Consider the following 19107-nt stretch of genomic DNA (forward strand, 5'->3'; position numbering starts at 1 on the left):
AAGAGAAAGGTATCAGCTGGAGTGTCGTCTGAGTTATACTGTAATTATCACATCAGAACTAATTATGCTAACATAATTACATTTGAAGTGTGAAGTTTTTGTTATAGTATAATAATGCTAGCATAATTACAGAAGCAACATGGAAGGTGGTAATCTGAAAACGAGCAACCGCCGTTATCTCGGGGGTGATCTAAAAACGAGCAACCGCCGTTATCAGAGTCTCTGGGCTGAGCGGGCTGAAAACGAGTGGTATCATATGAGCAGCAGTAAACTGGAAGAGGCTTGGGTTTGGAGATTCAATGTCTTCTGGCGGGGTGATGGCACCTCTCTTCTCAGAAACTATATCAAGATCCCGCTGGCAGTCTCGAACCAACATGGCACGTTCGGATACAATTGGAGACGTACCTATAGGTTGTATTATCTTGAGTTCCCCTGATACATATCGTATCAGCATGGCGTTAGATTTGTGTATGACTCAAGCAGATGAGATTTGGCTCCAAGCAAGGAAACCTCCTGTGGCGGATTTAACGCGCTTCCGCTGCCAATACGATGCCAAGCAAGATCCACCGAGCTCGATCTCTGTATGGGAATACGCTTTTGACCGCCCCACTCGTACGCAGCTGGAGACCGTTCTCACCCAAGCTCAGGCCGCCAAGCGGGTTGAGTATTATTGTTCCGATGGCGCTGCGAGGAGGGTGAGACGCCATCCTACACGTATTTCTCTGCAGGCGGAGAAGGGGGCCGGCGGATGGTCTCGCTTGGCCCGGTTCTCAGCGCGAGTCGAGTGCTTCGCATGGGGATCGCGGCTGCTGTAAACAATGTTGCGACAGTCCGGCTGAAGGTGAACGATGTCGAGAAGACAACTTTCGAAGTGTGCAAGCCATGTGGGCAGTTTTCAGCCATCACAGTTTTCGACTCTGCATTAGAGACGCGGGGGCCGTTATTTAGTTTTCTTCAACAGACATTACCGTTGGTTTTATAGTGACATTGCTATTGGAGCAGTATGACCTCGTTTGAGCCCTCCGCGCCCCCTTCTTCAGCTCCGGTGTCGACGGCGCCTCTCTATACTACGCTGCCTACTGCGAGCGATGCCGGAAATACGTACCGATTACAGAAGACTTCAGAGGTTGAAGCTTGCTTGCACACGGAAATGGAAGCCCGCCAAACACTCTACAAAAAGTACATAAGAGCTGTGAAGTACAGCGCGAGCAAAGCCCTATCTACTATCACTGTGGGTAGTGCTGTTAGCGGCGTGGCCGTACTCAGTACCGTCGTCTTAATTCTTGTCAGGATCTCTCTCGAAGGCCTAGCAGCTGTTTGCGGCACGACCGCTATTGCTGGTTTGGTCGTGAGCCACAGATTGGCCAAGAAAGCTGAAAAACACGATTGCATTCGGATATCCGCTGAGATCGTGCTCCGAACAATTTCGCTGATCACGAGCCAAGCGCTTCGAGATGGAAACTGCAGCGAAAGTGAGTACACTTTGTGCGCCATTGACAGTGTTGCATCATCTTGGTGTGACAGTTTTCATCACCCCATGCCAGGGGCTACCGATCGAAGCTGTGATCATAATAAATAACAGCGGTGAACATCTCTTTTGTTCGCGAGGGAAACCAATATTTGAATAAGATTGTGTATGAAATAGTGTCGCTGGTATGAAGTGTTTGGCATGTCAAACTGGCGCTATGAGCGTCATGAATCTAGCCGAGCATTTCAATGGCCGGCGGCATAATCGTGCGTTGTTGGCTGGCAAAGCTATGAATTTCGTTTGCCACTTGTGTGACGACAGCGGCGGGGATGTGGAATGGCTATGTAAGCATGTCGAGTCGCCTTGGCACCGAGAAAAGCTAGTTGAGGAGCTTATGAGATCTAGGGGGTGGCCTCATCGCTTCCTCCGGGCTGCTCCCGAGGAACTGCAACGGCAAGTTGTGCTTGCGAGGGAGCGAGTAGATACCCACCTCCGCATGTTGGACTGGGTCTTCGAGGGGAACTCTCTCGACTTGTACTAACTAACTATCACATCAGAACTAATTATCACATCAGAACTAATAGACCCCGACGGCCGGCCGCCCGTCTTTTGGCTCCTGCCGTTGTCCTGGGTTTGACATTCGCTGTCTTGTGATTTTTGTGCCGATATATGTGCTTACTATGTGCTTAGATTTGCGTATACTAGGTCTTAAGGTGTGATGTGCGCCAGAACCGGTGCGATTTTTTGTCGGGACCAATGTATACACAGTTTTTTTTTTGTACTGTGTAAACGAACTAGGGCTGGGGCGCTCAGATTGATGTACGAAATCTCCCAGACCGGGGTTGCGCCAGAATCGGTAGTCTCTATACTACTTAATTATGCTTCCTTGTTATAACTTTGTAGAGGGCAAGGTGTTGAAATGGTCGCTTTGACTTTCTGCCTTTTAAACTATATTGGGACCATAAATAATTTGATATATATATATATATATATATATAGTAAGAGCTTATAATTTCATTGCTAACAAGTACGTAAATGCTTGTTCTTTGGTAAATTCGAACGTTTCAACGTAGGGTATGGGTTGTAAATATGTTTATGTTAACGAAAAACGAAAATAGAATCTCTTACGCTTTCGTTTTATTCTAAATTACATAAATTCAAATCAGTTAAGGTGTAAATATGAGGTAGATTTACTACAAAGAGTAACGAGTGCCGGAATGCAAAACGCACTTGTACAAACGTCGTAATATTTCATGTTGCAAAATGCATGCCAACATTCCAAACTTACGATAGAGTAACCATTCGATGAATCCAATAATGATTCATGAGGCGTTTTTGTGAAGAGACCGTTCATTTTAAGAAACATACAAGTCTACGCCAAAAAGAGTGTATTCGTTTTAGTGTACCGAGAAAATAACAAAATTCACAATTAAAATAGTTTTTATCGATTTCTTCATCCCCTTGTTGACCATGAACAATATATGCTTCAAGCACCTTCATTATTTGTTAATGTTTAAATCAGTAAAGTCGAACTTTGTCGATGTAGCGAGTGTAATTATTTATTTAGAAACCTAATAGTTTTACTCTGTGGATTTTTTTGCAACTCACAAATGCCTTGATGTAACAGCTTCAAAATGTCATTCAATTACGAAAAAACTTGGTATATCTTTTATACTTCCATGCATCTCAATGCAAATGCACACGTAAACAAACAGTAAAATACTACAATTATATAAAACATAAAAAGTAAATAAGTAAAGATTTTTCTGTCTATAAAAGTCCTTGACTCTTGACTCTTGATTTTTCTGTCTAAAAAAAGTTCTTGCAAAATCATTATTGCTGATTCGTTAATATTAATATTAACAAATAAAGCCGTAGCTAGAGCTAAATGCTTCACAAAACTCGGTGGTTTTCAAAGAAAAACCTTGGTCTTTTTTTACATAAAATAAAATTTTGACGAAGCGACAACGACAACAAACTTCCTTGTGCCAATCCAGAACACGGTCAAACTTCAAACTTGTACTTGAATTAAGTCGCACTGTATATTAATACACACTTACTAAAGCTCACTATTGACGCTAGAACATCACATTAAACACTACTGAAAAGTGTATAATTAACAAATAGAACTTGCTGAGGTAATTGCGTCAAAACAGTAGTGTGGGAATAAACAAAGATGTACCAGATTACTATTTTCTTTTTTACCCGTACAAGAATAAAGACCAAATAGGAATGATGGCGCACAACGTTTACTAACGTAAATTTTTGAATATTTTAGGTTTGCGACTTTTTAAATAATAAAAAACTTACGTTATGGGTAGAACAAGTTATTTAATTCAATTTGACATCAAAATGCTTCCTATGGCCATGAAATATCGGCGTTTGTGTCCATTTGAAAACTGTCTTTGCACGAATCTAATCGCTCTTTACTTTTCTAAAACCTATAGAAGCTATATAACCTCTCTATAATAAGATATGAGGGTTAACTGAGTCAATGGGCCGAGTTTTTGTCACTTAAGCTTTATTTGGTTTTATAACTGTTTCAGAATTGTCAAGGCTTGTAATAGACGGTCGAAAAAAATCACATGTTCCTGAACATGTAGATGTAGCTACGACTTTGAACAATCTTGGTAATGTGAATTATGATATCAACAAATTAGTCAAAGCCAAAGAGTGTAATAAAAAAGCTTTGGAAATTCAACTTAAATCACTTGGTCGTAAACATGTTGATATGGCTAAGACTTTAAACGATCTTGGTAATGTGCATCTTTGTACTAAAGAATATGAGAAAGCAAAAGAATTTTTTGAAAAATCGCTGGAAATTCGACAAAAATCACTTGGTTTCGAACATATTGATGTGGCAAAGACTTTTAGCAATCTTGGCAATGTGTATTATTGTACTAAAGAATATGAGAAAGCAAAAGAATTTCACGAAAAAGAGTTGGAAATTCGACAAAAATCACTTGGTCCTGAACATGTTGATGTAGCTACGACTTTAAACGATCTTGGCAATGTGTATTATTGTACTAAAGAATATGAGAAAGCAAAAAAATTTCACGAAAAAGCGTTGGAAATTCAACAAAATTCACTTGCTCCTGAACATGTTGATGTAGCTACGACTTTAAACGATCTTGGCAATGTGTACAATTGTACTAAAGATTATGACAAAGCAAAAGAATTTCTCGAAAAAGCGTTGGGAATTCGACAAAAATCACTTGCTCCTGAACATGTTGATGTAGCTACGACTTTAAACGATCTTGGCATTGTGTACAATTGTACTAAAGATTATGACAAAGCAAAAGAATTTCTCGAAAAAGCGTTGGGAATTCGACAAAAATCACTTGGTCTCAAACATATTGATGTAGCTTCGACTTTAAACAATCTTGGTAATGTTTATCTTTGTACTAAAGAATATGACAAAGCAAAAGAATTATTTGAAAAAGCGCTGGAAATTCGACAACAATCACTAGGTTTTGAACATGTTGATGTGGCTACGACATTAAGCAATCTTGGCAATGTGTATTATCGTACTAACGAACATGACAAAGCAAAAGAATTTCACGAAAAAGCGTTGGAAATTCAAAAAAAATCACTTGCTCCTGAACATACTGATGTAGCTACGACTTTAAATAATCTTGGTAATGTGTATTATGAGACCAACAAATATGCCAAAGCCAAAGAGTGTTATGAAAAAGCGTTGAAAATTCGACGAAAATCACTTGGTCTTGAACATGTTGATGTGTCTTGGACATTAAACGATATCGGTAATGTGTATCTTTGTACTGAAGTATATGCCAAAGCCAAAGAGTGTTATGAAAAAGCGTTGGAAATTCAACAAAAATCACTTGGTCTTGAACATGTTGATGTGGCTTCGACTTTAAATAATCTTGGTAATGTGTATTATTGTACTGAAGTATATGCCAAAGCCAAAGAGTGTTATAAAAAAGCGTTGGAGATTCGACAAAAATCACTTGGTCCTGAACATGTTGATGTAGCTTCGACTTTAAACAATCTTGGCAATATGTACCATCGTACTAAAGCATATGACAAGGCAAATGAAGTCTTTAAAAAAGCGTTGGAAAATCAACAAAAATCACTTGGTCCTGAACATGTTGATGTAGCTACCACTTTAAACAATCTTGGTAATGTGTATTATGAGACCAACAAATATGTCAAAGCCAAAGAGTGCTATGAGAAAGCGCTGGAAATTCAACAAACATCACTGGGTTGTGAACATACTGATGTAGCTACGACTTTAAACTTTCGTGGGAAGGTGTACCATCGTACTAAAGAATATGGCAAAGCAAAAGAATTTCACGAAAAAGCATTGGAAATTCAAAAAAAATTACTAGGTCCTAAACATGTTGATGTAGCTATGACTTTAAACATTCTTGGTAATGTGCATTATGATACCAACAAATATGACAAAGCCAAAGAGTGTTATGAAAAAGCGTTGGACGTTCGAGAAAAATCACTTGGTCCTGAACATGTTGATGTAGCTACGACGTTAAACAATCTTGGTAATGTGTACTATAAGACCAAGAAATACGCCAAAGCCAATGAATGTTATGAAAAAGTGCTTGAAATTCGACAAAAATCACTAGGTCCTGAACATGTTGATGTTTCTACGACATTAAACTGCCTTGGTAATGTGTATTATGATATCAACAAATATGCCAAAGCCAAAGAGTGTTATGAAAAAGCTTTGGAAGTTCGACAAAAATCACTTGGTCCTGAACATGTTGATGTAGCTACGACATTAAATAATCTTGGTAATGTGTATTATGATACCAACAAATATGACAAAGCCAAAGAGTGTTATGAAAAAGCTTTGGACGTTCGAGAAAAATCACTTGGTCCTGAACATGTTGATGTAGCTACGACGTTAAACAATCTTGGTAATGTGCATTTTTGTACTGAAGTATATGCCAAAGCCAAAGAGTGTTATGAAAAAGCGTTGGAAATTCAACAAAAATCGCTTCGTCCTGAACATGTTGATGTAGCTTGGACTTTAAACTGTCTTGGTAATTCGTATTATCGTACTAAAGATTATGCCAAAGCCAAAGAGTGTTATGAAAAAGCGTTGGAAATTCGGCAAAAATCACTTGGTCCTGAACATGTTGACGTGGCTACGACTTTAAACATTCTTGGTAATGTGTATTATGATACCAACAAATTTGCCAAAGCCAAAGAGTGTTATGAAAAAGCTTTGGAAATTCAACGAAAAGCGTTAAGTCCTGAACATGTTGATGTCGCTTCGACATTAAACTATCTTGGCAATGTGTATTTTAAGACCAAAAAATATGCTAAAGCCAAAGAATATTATAAAAAAGCGTTGGAAATTCGACAAAAATCACTTGGTCCTGAACATGTTGATGTAGCTACGACTTTAAACAATCTTGTTAATGTGTATTATGAGACCAACAAATATGCGAAAGCCAAAGAGTGTTCTGAGAAAGTGCTAGAAATTCGACAAAAATCACTAGGTCCTGAACATGTTGACGTGGCTACGACATTTAACATTCTTGGTATTGTTCATTATGATACCAAAAAATATGCCAAAGCCAAAGAGTGTTATGAAAAAGCGTTGGAAATTCGAAAAAAATCACTTGGTCCTGAACATGTTGATGTAGCTACCACTTTAAAAAATCTTGGCAAGTTGTACCATCGTACTAAAGAATATGAGAAATCAAAAGAATTTCATGAAAAAGCGTTGGAAATTCGACAAAAATCACTTGGTCCTGAACATGTCGATGTAGCCGTGACTTTCAACGATCTTGGCAATGTGTATTATGATACAAATAAATATGCAAAAGCCAAAGATTGTTATGAAAAAGCGTTGGAAATTCAGCAAAAATCATTAGGTCCTGAACATGTTGATGTAGCTACGACTTTAAACAATCTCGGCAACGTGCACTATGGTACTAAAGAATATGGCAAAGCAACAGAATTTTTTGAAAAAGCGCTGGAAATTCGACAAAAATCATTAGGTCCTGAAAATGTTGACGTGGCTACGACTTTAAACATTCTTGGTATTGTTCATTATGATACCAACAAATATACCAAAGCTAAAGAGTGTTATGAAAAAGCGTTGGAAATTCGACAAAAATCACTTGGTCCTGAACATGTTGATGTAGCTACGACTTTTACCAATCTTGGTAATGTGTATCATCGTACTAAAGAATATGACAAAGCAATAGAATTTCACGAAAAGGCGTTGAAAATTCAAAAAATATCACTAGGTCCTGATCATGTCAATGTCGCTACGACTTTTAACAATCTTGGTAATGTGTATCTTTGTACTAAAGAATATGACAAAGCAAAAGAATTTCAAGAAAAAGCATTGGAAATTCAGCAAAAATCACTTGAACCTGAACATGTAGATGTAGCTACGACTTTTAACAATCCTGGCAATGAGTACCATCGTACTAAAGAATGTGACCAAGCAAAAGATATTTATGAAAAAGCCCTGGCAATTCAAACAAAATCAGTTGCTTCGGATCATGTTGTTGTTACTGAGTCATTGAACAGTATTGGTATGTTATTCTTTATTTTTTACATCATAGCAAATATAAGCGTTTTCAAGTGTAACTTTTGAGGTTTTTGAAATTGCAGGTAAAATTTTTTTATGTCTTTTGTGTTTACAAATCATGAATTCTTCTTGTATTATGTTCGGCTAAATCTGAATAGAGAAAAGCAATTTAAGCAATATTTATAAAGTTAGTTAAAGCTGTTTCTGGTGAAATTGGGATTCATTTGGAGTAATGATGTTATTTTAGGCCGTTTAACCATCCTAGCATTTATTTAGTTAAGTTCTCTTATATATAGTTTATTTGTAGAGCTATCTTAAAATGGATAAAAAAGATCTGTTTCTTAAAGGTTGATGCAAATTAAGATCAATGTATTGCACTTCAATACATATTTAGGAGCGAAAATATTTTAAATCTCCTTAACATATAAGAAAACTAACCTAAATTAAACTACAAAGAAACGACGACACATGCAATTAAAATTTGTTTTTGGTAAACTTTTCCTTATTTTCTTTCAATCTTATGCTTTATTATTGGTTTGTAATTTACGGCTAGAAACTTCTGAGAGCCTTTTCATCCTAAATCTTTCTAATCTGATATACCTAAATACAATTTGTTTGACTTTGTCCTGATTCAGCTATTTTTATTTTTTGAATTGCCTGTTTTTACTTAATATAAACGTATGCTTTAAAAAATCTTAAGTACTCTGTTTAAAATTGTGCTTGGTTTTTAGCATAGCTACAAGGATGGGGCAAGTTATTTTTATTACAAATAGTGTTTTTTGGTTCTATATATGACGAATTGAAAAATTTCCTACTAATTTCGTTTAATTTTAGTTCTTAAAATTTGAAAAACTAAAAAAAAACTTAATTAAAAATTAGGACATAAATAAAGTTTTACGTTTTTTTAGATTTTTATTTTAAATATTTTAAGAAAAATACCAGATTTACAATACTTGGATTTTAAAAATGTTATTTATTTTTTTAAAAACCAAGATTGATATATATCTTTGTTCTTGGAAAGAACGTGCAGCTAAATTCTAATAATTTAGTTCATGAAATGATTCTTGGTTTTTTCTTTTTTTTTAATCCAGTAAACTTTATAAACTCCACTTAACTCAGTATTTCTCTAGAAACATACTTATTATAAAAAGCAGCATTCTATTTTATGGTATGGTTCACTTGCTCTTCTTTTATATCTGTTTTAAAGAAATAAAATCTGATGATACTGCTGATGCTATATCTCGTTTAAATCTACACGTTCATACGGAGAAAATAGAAGGTATGCTTTTTTTATTGGAAGGTAAATATACAAAACTTAGAGCTTTATTAGATGAACTTTTTAATAGTCAAAAAGAGAGGAAATCATGAAAATACTTGGAATCTATTTCAAGTTGATTTCATTATTTCTTCAAATATTCTTTCACTTTTGTTTGTAAATATTGTTCATTGTTATAAAACTAAGAGGTTAGAACATTTTGCAATCACAGATAACGCGAAACGTTACAAATTTTGGTGTTATTTTTAGGTTGTAGTAATTCAAATAGCACATGTTACTTTTGTGACATTAAAATAGTTTAAAAAACCAGCATTGTTATAACAAATTTTATACGCAAAACCTCAAACGTAAAGCACATCCAGGAGTCTCACTATATTTCTTTCCAAAAATTGTACAGTTCTCTAGGGAAAACTATGGAGGAAAAAAACGAAAATTAGTTAACTTGTAATTCTTCATTGACAATTTTACTATCATAACTATTTTAAATCAAATTTTAAAATAAATATTTTTACTACATGAATAACCTATCCCCCAAAAAACTCTTAGCTCAAACCAAGTAGTTTTCCTCATCAAGTGAAATTCAAATCTTAGAACATGTTTAAGTTATATTCAATATGCGGCAATTTTTTTCTCAACGCACTATATCAAACGCCTAACAAATTAAAAAACAATATAAAAATTTAGAAGACATAAAGCTTGTGAGCAACATACTTCCTTGCATAATTTTGATCTTAAGACAATAAACACTGGCAACATTTATGCTTGAAACAATTTAGTTTAACCAACTTTTTCATATCTGCACTATGTTGCTTTATTTGCCGTTTTTTACGTGTGAAATATGTGAAGCCCCTTGGAAGCAGTTAATTTTTAATTTGAACAAATTTTCTTAAGGCAAAATTTTATTGTACGTCTTTCTTGCCTTGAGTGAGGAACGAACGAGTAGCTTAAAAAGAATATAAATTCAGCATGCAGTATTTAACACAAACCATTTACGAAGATGCACGGGTGTGATTGTTGTTGTATTATATAGATATATGAAAAGGCATGTTATGCCTTCGCTAATCATGATGACGAGTAGAATTAAAATATATGACTTCAATTTAAAGTATATCTTGCTTAATTTTTTAACTCCAACCCTTCATCAGCTACGTCACTACGTAGAAACATGATATTTTTAAATTTGCAGAAATTGTTATAGTATGAAACCTATTGTAAAAGGCATATTTTTACATTATTTCGTATACACGTAAACAAAAACTGACCCAAATTAACAGAAAGTTTCTTGTTCAGATACACGCACAGATCAAGGGTGTTTTAGTTTGTTTCCAGCAGTGAATACGTTTTTCGTGATTTGGTACCAGTTCTCTATAAAACCTATAAGTGGTTTAGCATCTTTGCCCCCATTTAAAGAAACAGAAACATAACCAGTTTATGTGTATGTTGTTTCAGTTAGAGTTCTGACGTTAGGGTTACTAAATTATGGCAGCCAGTACCTTTATAACATTGCATATTACTTTACAATTCAGCAAAGCTGGTTTAATTTCTGTCTTTTTGCGCAGATTCTTTTCCACTTAGCAAAATATATATGGTATGCGATATGAAATATATATGGCACACCTTATTTTATGCAATAAGGTTTTTGTAATGCTTTGCAAAATTAGTGGCATTTATGAAATAGTGAAATTGCCATAGATGATCAATTTTTCATTGGGTTAATTCTAAATATAGGTTGCTGACAAATTAGGTTGCTGCACGATAATTTCTCAATGTAGTATGATTAGAATATGTTTAGTTGTGGGATAAAATTATCAATACGAAGAGTTAAGAGACTCTACAGAGAACAGACAGGAGTAAATGCCTGTTCTTTAAAGAGCGAAGGAGATTTTCTCGCTGCAACGTCCATAACGACACTTTATGCAAACATGAATATATGTTTACACCATCAAACCTATCGAGTCAAATCTTAGAGCATGTATGCCTTACCTTCTTTATGTTAAAATATTTTTTATTAACTCGCAAGCATTATTGAAAATGCAAAAATTTATAAGAAATATAAAAACTCAAGAGACATAAATCTTGGGGACGAAATATTTCGGTGCATAATTTTGATCCTAAAATCAAATAAAACAGGGATGACAACATTGACGTGTGAAGCAATTTATTTTACCAACTTTCCCATCTATGTACTAGGTTGCACTTCATGTTTTATATGCGTGAAATGTGTTAAGGTTATTGATGTTAATTTGAAAACTGAACAAGACTTATCTTAAGTCATAGGTTAATTTTAATTCTTTCTTGTTATGAATCAGAAACGAAACAGCCATGGGCCAACTTCGAAAAGTGTGATTTTTTCATGCGTCCATCGAAGAACCAAAAATTTTTTACCATCATGTTGCTTTATTAGTACTTATGAACTTAAGGATATATGTCAATTGTTTAACTTGCACTTAAAAGAGAAAAATCGATTATTTTATCTTGAATATATGATCAGATCAGAGAAAGGTGAAATCAATGATTTGTTTATACGTCTTCAACGCAAAGAGAGTCTTTCTCTCAACCAATTAGGTAGCGTTAGGGTGAAAAGTCTTTCACTACACTTGATAAACAATGGTGAAAAACAAAGCTTGCTGAAGGTGCTCACTCGGATGACGAGTTTTTCGCGTTATACATATCAAATATTATGCTAAGTAAAAATTAACATTATTTGCCCTTGGCTCCTTGGTGTATATTTACTTTTTATACTTTTAAATGGAGAAAACTTTCATGTATAATAAGGCGAAATGACGTTGGAATCCGTGTTAAATTCTGAGGATAATTTATGATCTTTACGTTAACAATTTGTCTTTCGTTGAAAATTTTTTCTCTTCAGAGCTCTTTTTTTGTACTAATATCTGCGCTCTGCAAATTCCATTACGATTGTTGAATCGGTTTTGCATTGTTCAAATGCTAGGAAGAGAACAGAATAGGCAAATAGGCAATTGAGAGAGAAAAAAAAGACGCTTAACATATTGCTTATTTTAATTACCTGTCTGATGTTGTCTTGTCTGAAGACGAAACGTTACAAATAATAAATGATTTCTTTAAAAAATGGCTTTATTTCGAACTTAATGTTGGGCAATCATCAGTGTTGACTGATAACTTATAACTACGTACCGTATGCAGTTTAAATGATGCAAAAAATTACGAATCAATTTCACCGTAACGAAACGGACTTTGTTAAAATTTCCAATGTAGATCACCCAAATTTGGTTCTAGCATTTTAACACATCACTACTGAAAGCACCATTATATTGTTATCCATAGTTGTACTTAAATCAACATGACAAACCTTTGATGTATTTTAACAACTGTCATGCTATGTATATCTATATAGTTGATGTAAGATGTCCCGCGTTTTCTTCTAAAGTAAAAAATGCTATTAACTTGCTTTTATATGTGCGTCTTTTGCAGAAATTTACCAAATTCTGCTAGAGATTGCCCAAGAAATTCCTGATATATGGAAGAATTTGGCAATATTTCTGAATGTCAGAGATGCGAGAATAAAAGAAATTGAACTAGAAAATCGTAAAGTGGTCTGGAAAGGGTTTGAAATGCTAAAGTTATGGTTTGAATTACGAGAAAATAAGCAGTTGTGGTACGAAGAACTTGCCGCTGCTCTTCGCAAGATCGAGAAAAATAATTTGGCGAAAGACGTTGCTCATAAAGGTGCAAATGTGGCTTAATATTGTTAAACTAAAATTAAAAAGTCATTTGTCCATTTTTTATAATCGCTATTTTTATGTAAAACTCAGAAGCCAACATTGGATTGGCTATGTTGATTTACGCTTTAATAATATACATGAAAAAACTTCTCAGTTCTCATTGGTTAATTAAGAGCAGTGCAATCTATTGTGAATACCAGAGGGAAAAAAGAAGAAACACGGTGCAGAAAAAAGAAATACAGTGCAATTTTTTTAAAAAAAATTGCTCCGGATTGGTTAATCAAACAATGAAGTGATCTAAGAGACAATCAAAATAAAACGTTTCAAAGGCGTGAAAATTAAAGTAAGCAAAGCAAATGCAATGGCTGGCGCAAGTTTACGTAAATTTTCTATGGTGAACGAGCTTACACTTCACCTTTTGCAAGACGTGTTTGAAAAAAATATGAACACTGCCAAAAGTAGTCACCTTGTTCTAGCTGCGTGTTTGAAAGCTATAGTGTTATAAAAAATAATATCCAATGAAATTGTAATATACGAGGCAGCCAGAATTGAGAAATTTTTTCATGTATATCAAGCCCTTAATAACTGAGCTCAAGTCTTTACGGAGAAATATCGGACCTAGTTCTTTTTGCACCAACCAAGCCCGTAGTAAAGTAAAGATCGTGAAAGCGAGGTTATTAAAATTTTTATTATAAACGGCATTATTTGACCTGACACAAAGCTTGCTTTCGATCTCGTCCTTGCTGTTTTGTAAGGGTTGGCTTTCACTATTCTAGTTTTTGTCAGTAAAAATAAGTCATTTTTAGTTTTGTATCGTCTGCATAATTAAACTCTTTTTCGAGAGTTTTTCGTTTTACTCATATTCGTTAATGGGTTTTTTTTTCGGGTTTTTTCGAGAAGTTTGTTTACGTTTTACATTTGACTATAAAATTACGCATTGTGGACTGTGTAATATTCTTTATTTTTCTTGATACGTCTCTGACTCTGTCAGTCAGACTACTACTTATGTACACGACTATGAGTTTCTTATATAGATAAGAATTAGCATAGATGTATATTAATCATGTTTCATTTCAATATATTACAACTTCCTTTTTTAAAACTAGTATCCTTGTATTTTTCTGTCTGATTTTTCTAATAATTTCTTTCTAGTTTAAATAAACGATTAACTAACTATTCCCTATGTAATGTAACTAATGTTTTGATTTTATAAATGTCTATATTAAAGGTTAAACATAGTCTTTTCATTATATTGGCTTACTTACGATACATCCTGATCTTGTCTTCATTGGTGATAAAGTCGTTCCAGCTAAACATATCGATTGCTCATCTTTTACTCTTGTTTTTTAAAGTTGGGTTTGTTCTTTTGTGTCTGCTTCATTTTTCTTTGATTGAAAACGAAGGGGAGGCTGCAAATTTTGATCATTAGTTTTCTTCAAATGTCTTTTATTTCGTCGATATTCTGCACCTCAGATGTTTTCACATTATAACTTCTTGGCGTGTCCGCTTTGATTATGACAACGGCTGGTTTTCATTTCCCTTCTCTTTCAACACAAATATTTTCACCTTCTCTCAAGTTTTCGACGGATTTCGACGATCTATCGTAGTATTCTTTCTGTTGTTTTTGCTTCTTTTCCAATTTTACTTGAATGATCTCAGGATTCACTGTTTTTGGAATACGTTGTTTAGTCGAGGATAGCCTATTTCATCGAAGTCTTCATCCAATGCTTAGTTGTGCTGGTGATCCAATGTCATCAATTGGTGTATTTCTTTGCTCTAATATGGCTAAATTTAAATCTCGATTATCTCTTCGAGCTTTCGTCAGAGTGAACTTTGCCATTTGTACCGTTTTCTCCACTAAGCCGTCTGATTGCAAATAACCTGGGCTGGACGTTATGTGTTCAAACCCCACGTTTTGGCAAATGCGGCAAACTCTCTTGAAGAGTACTGTAGACCATTGTCGGATTTAACGTTTTCTGGAATTCCATGTCGTGCGAAGAGTGTTTTCATTTTATCTATTCTTGCAAGACTCTTCGTGTTGGTAGTTTTAAATATCTCCCAGAATCTACTGTAATAGTCCACAACCAGAAGGTAATCATCATTATTCCAATAGAACATGTCTGTTGCCACAATCTGCCATTAATATTTAGTTATTGTATGTGGTAACATAGGCTTTTTCGATTGCTGCATCTATATTCAGCACAAATTGAGCAATTTTCAACAACTGCCTGAATATCTTTATTTATACCTGGCCAGTATGCAAGCTCAAGAGCACGCTGTTTACTTTTTTCAGCGCCCATGTGGCTTTGATGAATTTTATTTAAAACACTTCCTCGCAGTGAGGGTAGAATGAAAATCTTTTCTCCTTTGGGCACCACGCCTTCAATTACTGTCAGTTCTTCTCTGTTGCTCCATAATGGTTTTAAGAAGCTTGAAAGATTTTTCTTATCATTTGGCCAACCTTCAGTAATCACTCTCACTAGATCTTTCATCATATAGTCCTTCCTTGTTTCTTCAGTGATATCTCTTCGTTTGCCGTCAGACAATTGTAGCATTGAGATCATAGCAATCGTTTGATAATGCAAATCAAGTGTTTCTTCCTCTGATTTAAAATTTGACAAATGGGCTCTGGACAACGTATCTGCTATGTATAATTCAGTTCCCGGTTTATATTTTACCTCAGTATCAAACCGCTGTAAAATCAGTAGCATTCTTTGCAAGCGAAGTGATGATTAATCCAACAATTTCTTGCTGATTGTTTTCAGTGGCTGATGATCCGATTCAACTATGACATGCTGGTTATAAATGCACTGATAGAAGCGATTACGCTCAAAAACAACCGCTAGCAATTCTTTTTCTATCTGTGCATATCTTGTTTTTGCTTGTGTCAAAGATCTTGAAGCGTATGCTACTGGTCTATTTCATTGAATAAGTACTGCTCCTAGTCCCGATTTCGACGCGTCTACTTGAAGATAAACTGATTTCATTAAATCACAATATGCTAAGATGCCAGGCTGTGGACTTGAGAGTAAGGTCTTTGTCTCTTCAAAACATGAGAATGTCTTTCCGTCCAGTGCCACGCTATGTCTTTTTTTAAGTAATTTTCGTAAAGGTGAAGTGATTTCCGGTGAATTTGGTACGAATTATCAAACATAATTGACCATACCAAGAAGTCTTTGAATTCGCTTCTTGTCTTCGGGTTGTGGCATGTTCACAATTGCTTCTAGTTTCCGTGGATCTGGCTTGACACCTTTGTGTGTGAGCTGATGTCCAATATACACCACACTCTTTTTTCTAAAGTGACCTTTTTCTAATTTAAACTTTAGATTGCACTCTATAGCTCGACCCAGCGTTGCCTTGAGACGCTAATCATGTTCTTAAAGTGTTTTACACCAAACAAGAATGTCATCGATGTCTCTTTCGACTCTAGCTATATAATTAAAGATTTAATGTATTCTTTTGTGAAACACTTCTTGAGCACTTCGGATTCCAAACGGCATTCAGGTAAATCTAAATGGTGTATTGAAAGTCGTGAGCTTGGAGCTTTCTTCGTCCAGAGGTATTTGCCAATAGCCCAATTTTGCATCTAACGTCGAGAAGAAGCATGCACCTGGCATTCGAGCAATGATTTTTTCGATTGTTGGAAGCTGATGATATTTTCTTTTCAAAAGATTTATTGAGGTCTTAAAGATCTATAGAGATGCGTAAACTTCCATCTTGTTTTTGACAGTAACCATTGAATTTACCAAATCCAACGGCTCATCAACTTCTACCAAAATTCCTTGCTTAACCGTATCTTCGAGGGTTTTTGCTCGATGCTCTCGCAGAGGATGTGGAACTTTTCATGGTGGATTTATGACCGGCTGTACTTCAGGGTCCACTTCCAAGTGGTATAGTTTTAAGAGACAGCCAAGACCTGTAAATACATCTTCATATTTGGTTCGAATTTGTTCTGAATATTCATCTGTAGAAGCATATTGTGTTGACTTTGACGCGCTCTCACCGGATACTTGTGATTTTAGTCCTTGAGTAAACTTGACGAGGTTTAACTCTTTGCAGGCTACTATACTGAGTATAGGCTGACTGGGTGCATCTGATATAAAGAATTCCAAATCGTACTCTTCTTCTCGGTATTTGCAATGCAGAGTACATACTGCTTTAACGGGAACAGGCTTGCCGTTGTATGCGATGAGATTAACTGCTGGCTTTTTTAACGGTATTCTTGTAGTGCTTGCTAACGATTTATATGTTTTAACTGGGATGACGTTAACTTCTGCCGAAGGATCTAGTTTTAACTTGACTTCAGTATTGTTCACGCACAGTGTTGCAGATTCCGCTTGATTGCGTTTGATTCTTGTTTCGTTTATGGCAGCTTGTATTGTATTGAGGAATAGGAAGTGGTCGCTTACTTCTTTTTGATTAGATCCATTATTAGATCCTTTTGTCTCAATTGAGTTTAATTTTCTACTTGAGCGACACATCTTGGCGTAATGATTGAATTTCTTGCATTTATTGCATTGCCGACCAAATGCTGGACATTTTTCTTTAGGATGCTTGTTTCCACAATGCATGCATTTCTTTTCTATGCTAATTTCATCACGATTTTCCTTTTGCCTTTTATCAACGTGCTGTCTTTTGGAGAAGTTTTCTCGTCGTGGATGACGAGGCCAGTGGATAGAATTTATTTCTTTGTCGTTATTAAACAGTTTTAATTGTTGTAACGATAATTTATCCGCTTGACAGATTTCAATCGTCCGAGTGAGTTTCAATTCGGGTTCTCAAAGAAGTCTTTCCTCACTCTTTTTGAGATGATACCACTGACGGAAACAGTTTACACACTGTACAGTTCACGGTCGATACGTAATATTTATCAATAGTTCATAAAATTTTGTTGGTTTTTAAACAAAATCAATTTAGTTAACTGGAATCTGTAAATTCATTGTCCATTATGAATATAACGGTTTCATTAAAACGCTTGCTGTACTTGAAGGGTGAAGTACTTGACGGCAGTGTACGTAATCGATTTCATCTTGTTGTTTTCATCAAGGCCATTGGTCAACTCAAGAGTATGATCATCAAAGATGTTTAAATGACTTGATTTGTCGGTAAAGATGACAGACGTCCATGATTATTATACTGCGTAGGTTTTTGCTTGAGTTTATGTCATGTCCATTCTTAATTTTAGGTTCTCTTTGCATGACACCCTTGTGTCCTCAGATTTTCTTCTCAGAAGTTTCTAGTATCCCTTTGCCTGAGGAGATCTGGTATTAAGAATGTCAAATACCCTGTTGATCATTGTTGTAAATTTCATCATAGGCTGACTTTTTTAGCTTTCTTAAGTTTCATCGAAACATTCAAGAATTCAATTGTGTTTGCCATAGATGAGCTCAGAGTCTGGGCTCTGTCGTGCCATACTGATTTCTTTTAAAACTCAATTCACTTTCAAAAGAAGTCAGTAGGGCGCAACGGAATATATGGATATGCATCTCCCCAATTAACTTTCTAGTAAAGACTCTGGGCTCAGGTATATGTACTATTGCGTGACGCAAGATCAATAAAAGATCAGTAAACAGGAGTGCCACAGGCAGCCTTGGAACCTTTTTTATGCGCGATCGATTTGCGTAAATATTAATTACTTTCTTTGATTCATGTGTAATGCTTGTCACGCGCGCAATTTAGTTTGTATGTATTCAGACTGCATGGCTAGTACAGTTTTTGAATTAAATGCTGCCAATCTGCGATGCCTTTGAACATTCAAAAACATGATGAATGAGAAGGTAAGTGGCCCTGAATTAGATACGTTTTGAAAAATTTTTGCTACAAACCCTAAAAACATTGATGTTTTTCATACAATAGAAACAAATTTTAATGTTGAAAAAGCTGCAAAAATATAGTAAAAACAAACGTTATTATTGTGCCGCAGTTGTTTTCTATGTTTTGACATTTATCTATGGAATATTTACGGTTTTCTGAAAATATTTGAATTAACGGTCGGTAATTTTGTGTTGAAAGTTTCCTACCTTGTCAAAATATAAGACTGCTAAGACCATAAAAAATGGAAGTTAGACAAACATATTGCACATGAATAAGAATTGGTGTTCAATACATAAATCGATTGTATAAAAAACTC

The 19107-nt window shown here is 35.2% G+C and overlaps 1 protein-coding gene across 1 annotated transcript in view; it reads left to right on the top strand.

The window, feature by feature from the left end:
* Positions 1-14227, top strand: part of LOC124455865 — a 30541-nt gene extending 16314 nt beyond the window's left edge. The window contains exons 5-9 of the mRNA XM_047006479.1: positions 4015-6158; positions 6606-6857; positions 6888-8004; positions 9208-9279; positions 12727-14227. Of these exons, the coding sequence (XP_046862435.1) occupies positions 4015-6158; positions 6606-6857; positions 6888-8004; positions 9208-9279; positions 12727-12998 (3857 nt within the window). The 3' untranslated portion in view covers positions 12999-14227. The remainder of the gene's footprint in view (positions 1-4014; positions 6159-6605; positions 6858-6887; positions 8005-9207; positions 9280-12726) is intronic.
* Positions 14228-19107: the final 4880 nt, after the last annotated feature.

The sequence above is a fragment of the Xenia sp. Carnegie-2017 genome, unplaced genomic scaffold, assembly GCF_021976095.1.
Source record: "Xenia sp. Carnegie-2017 unplaced genomic scaffold, XeniaSp_v1 HiC_scaffold_4, whole genome shotgun sequence".
Lineage (NCBI taxonomy): Eukaryota > Metazoa > Cnidaria > Anthozoa > Malacalcyonacea > Xeniidae > Xenia > Xenia sp. Carnegie-2017.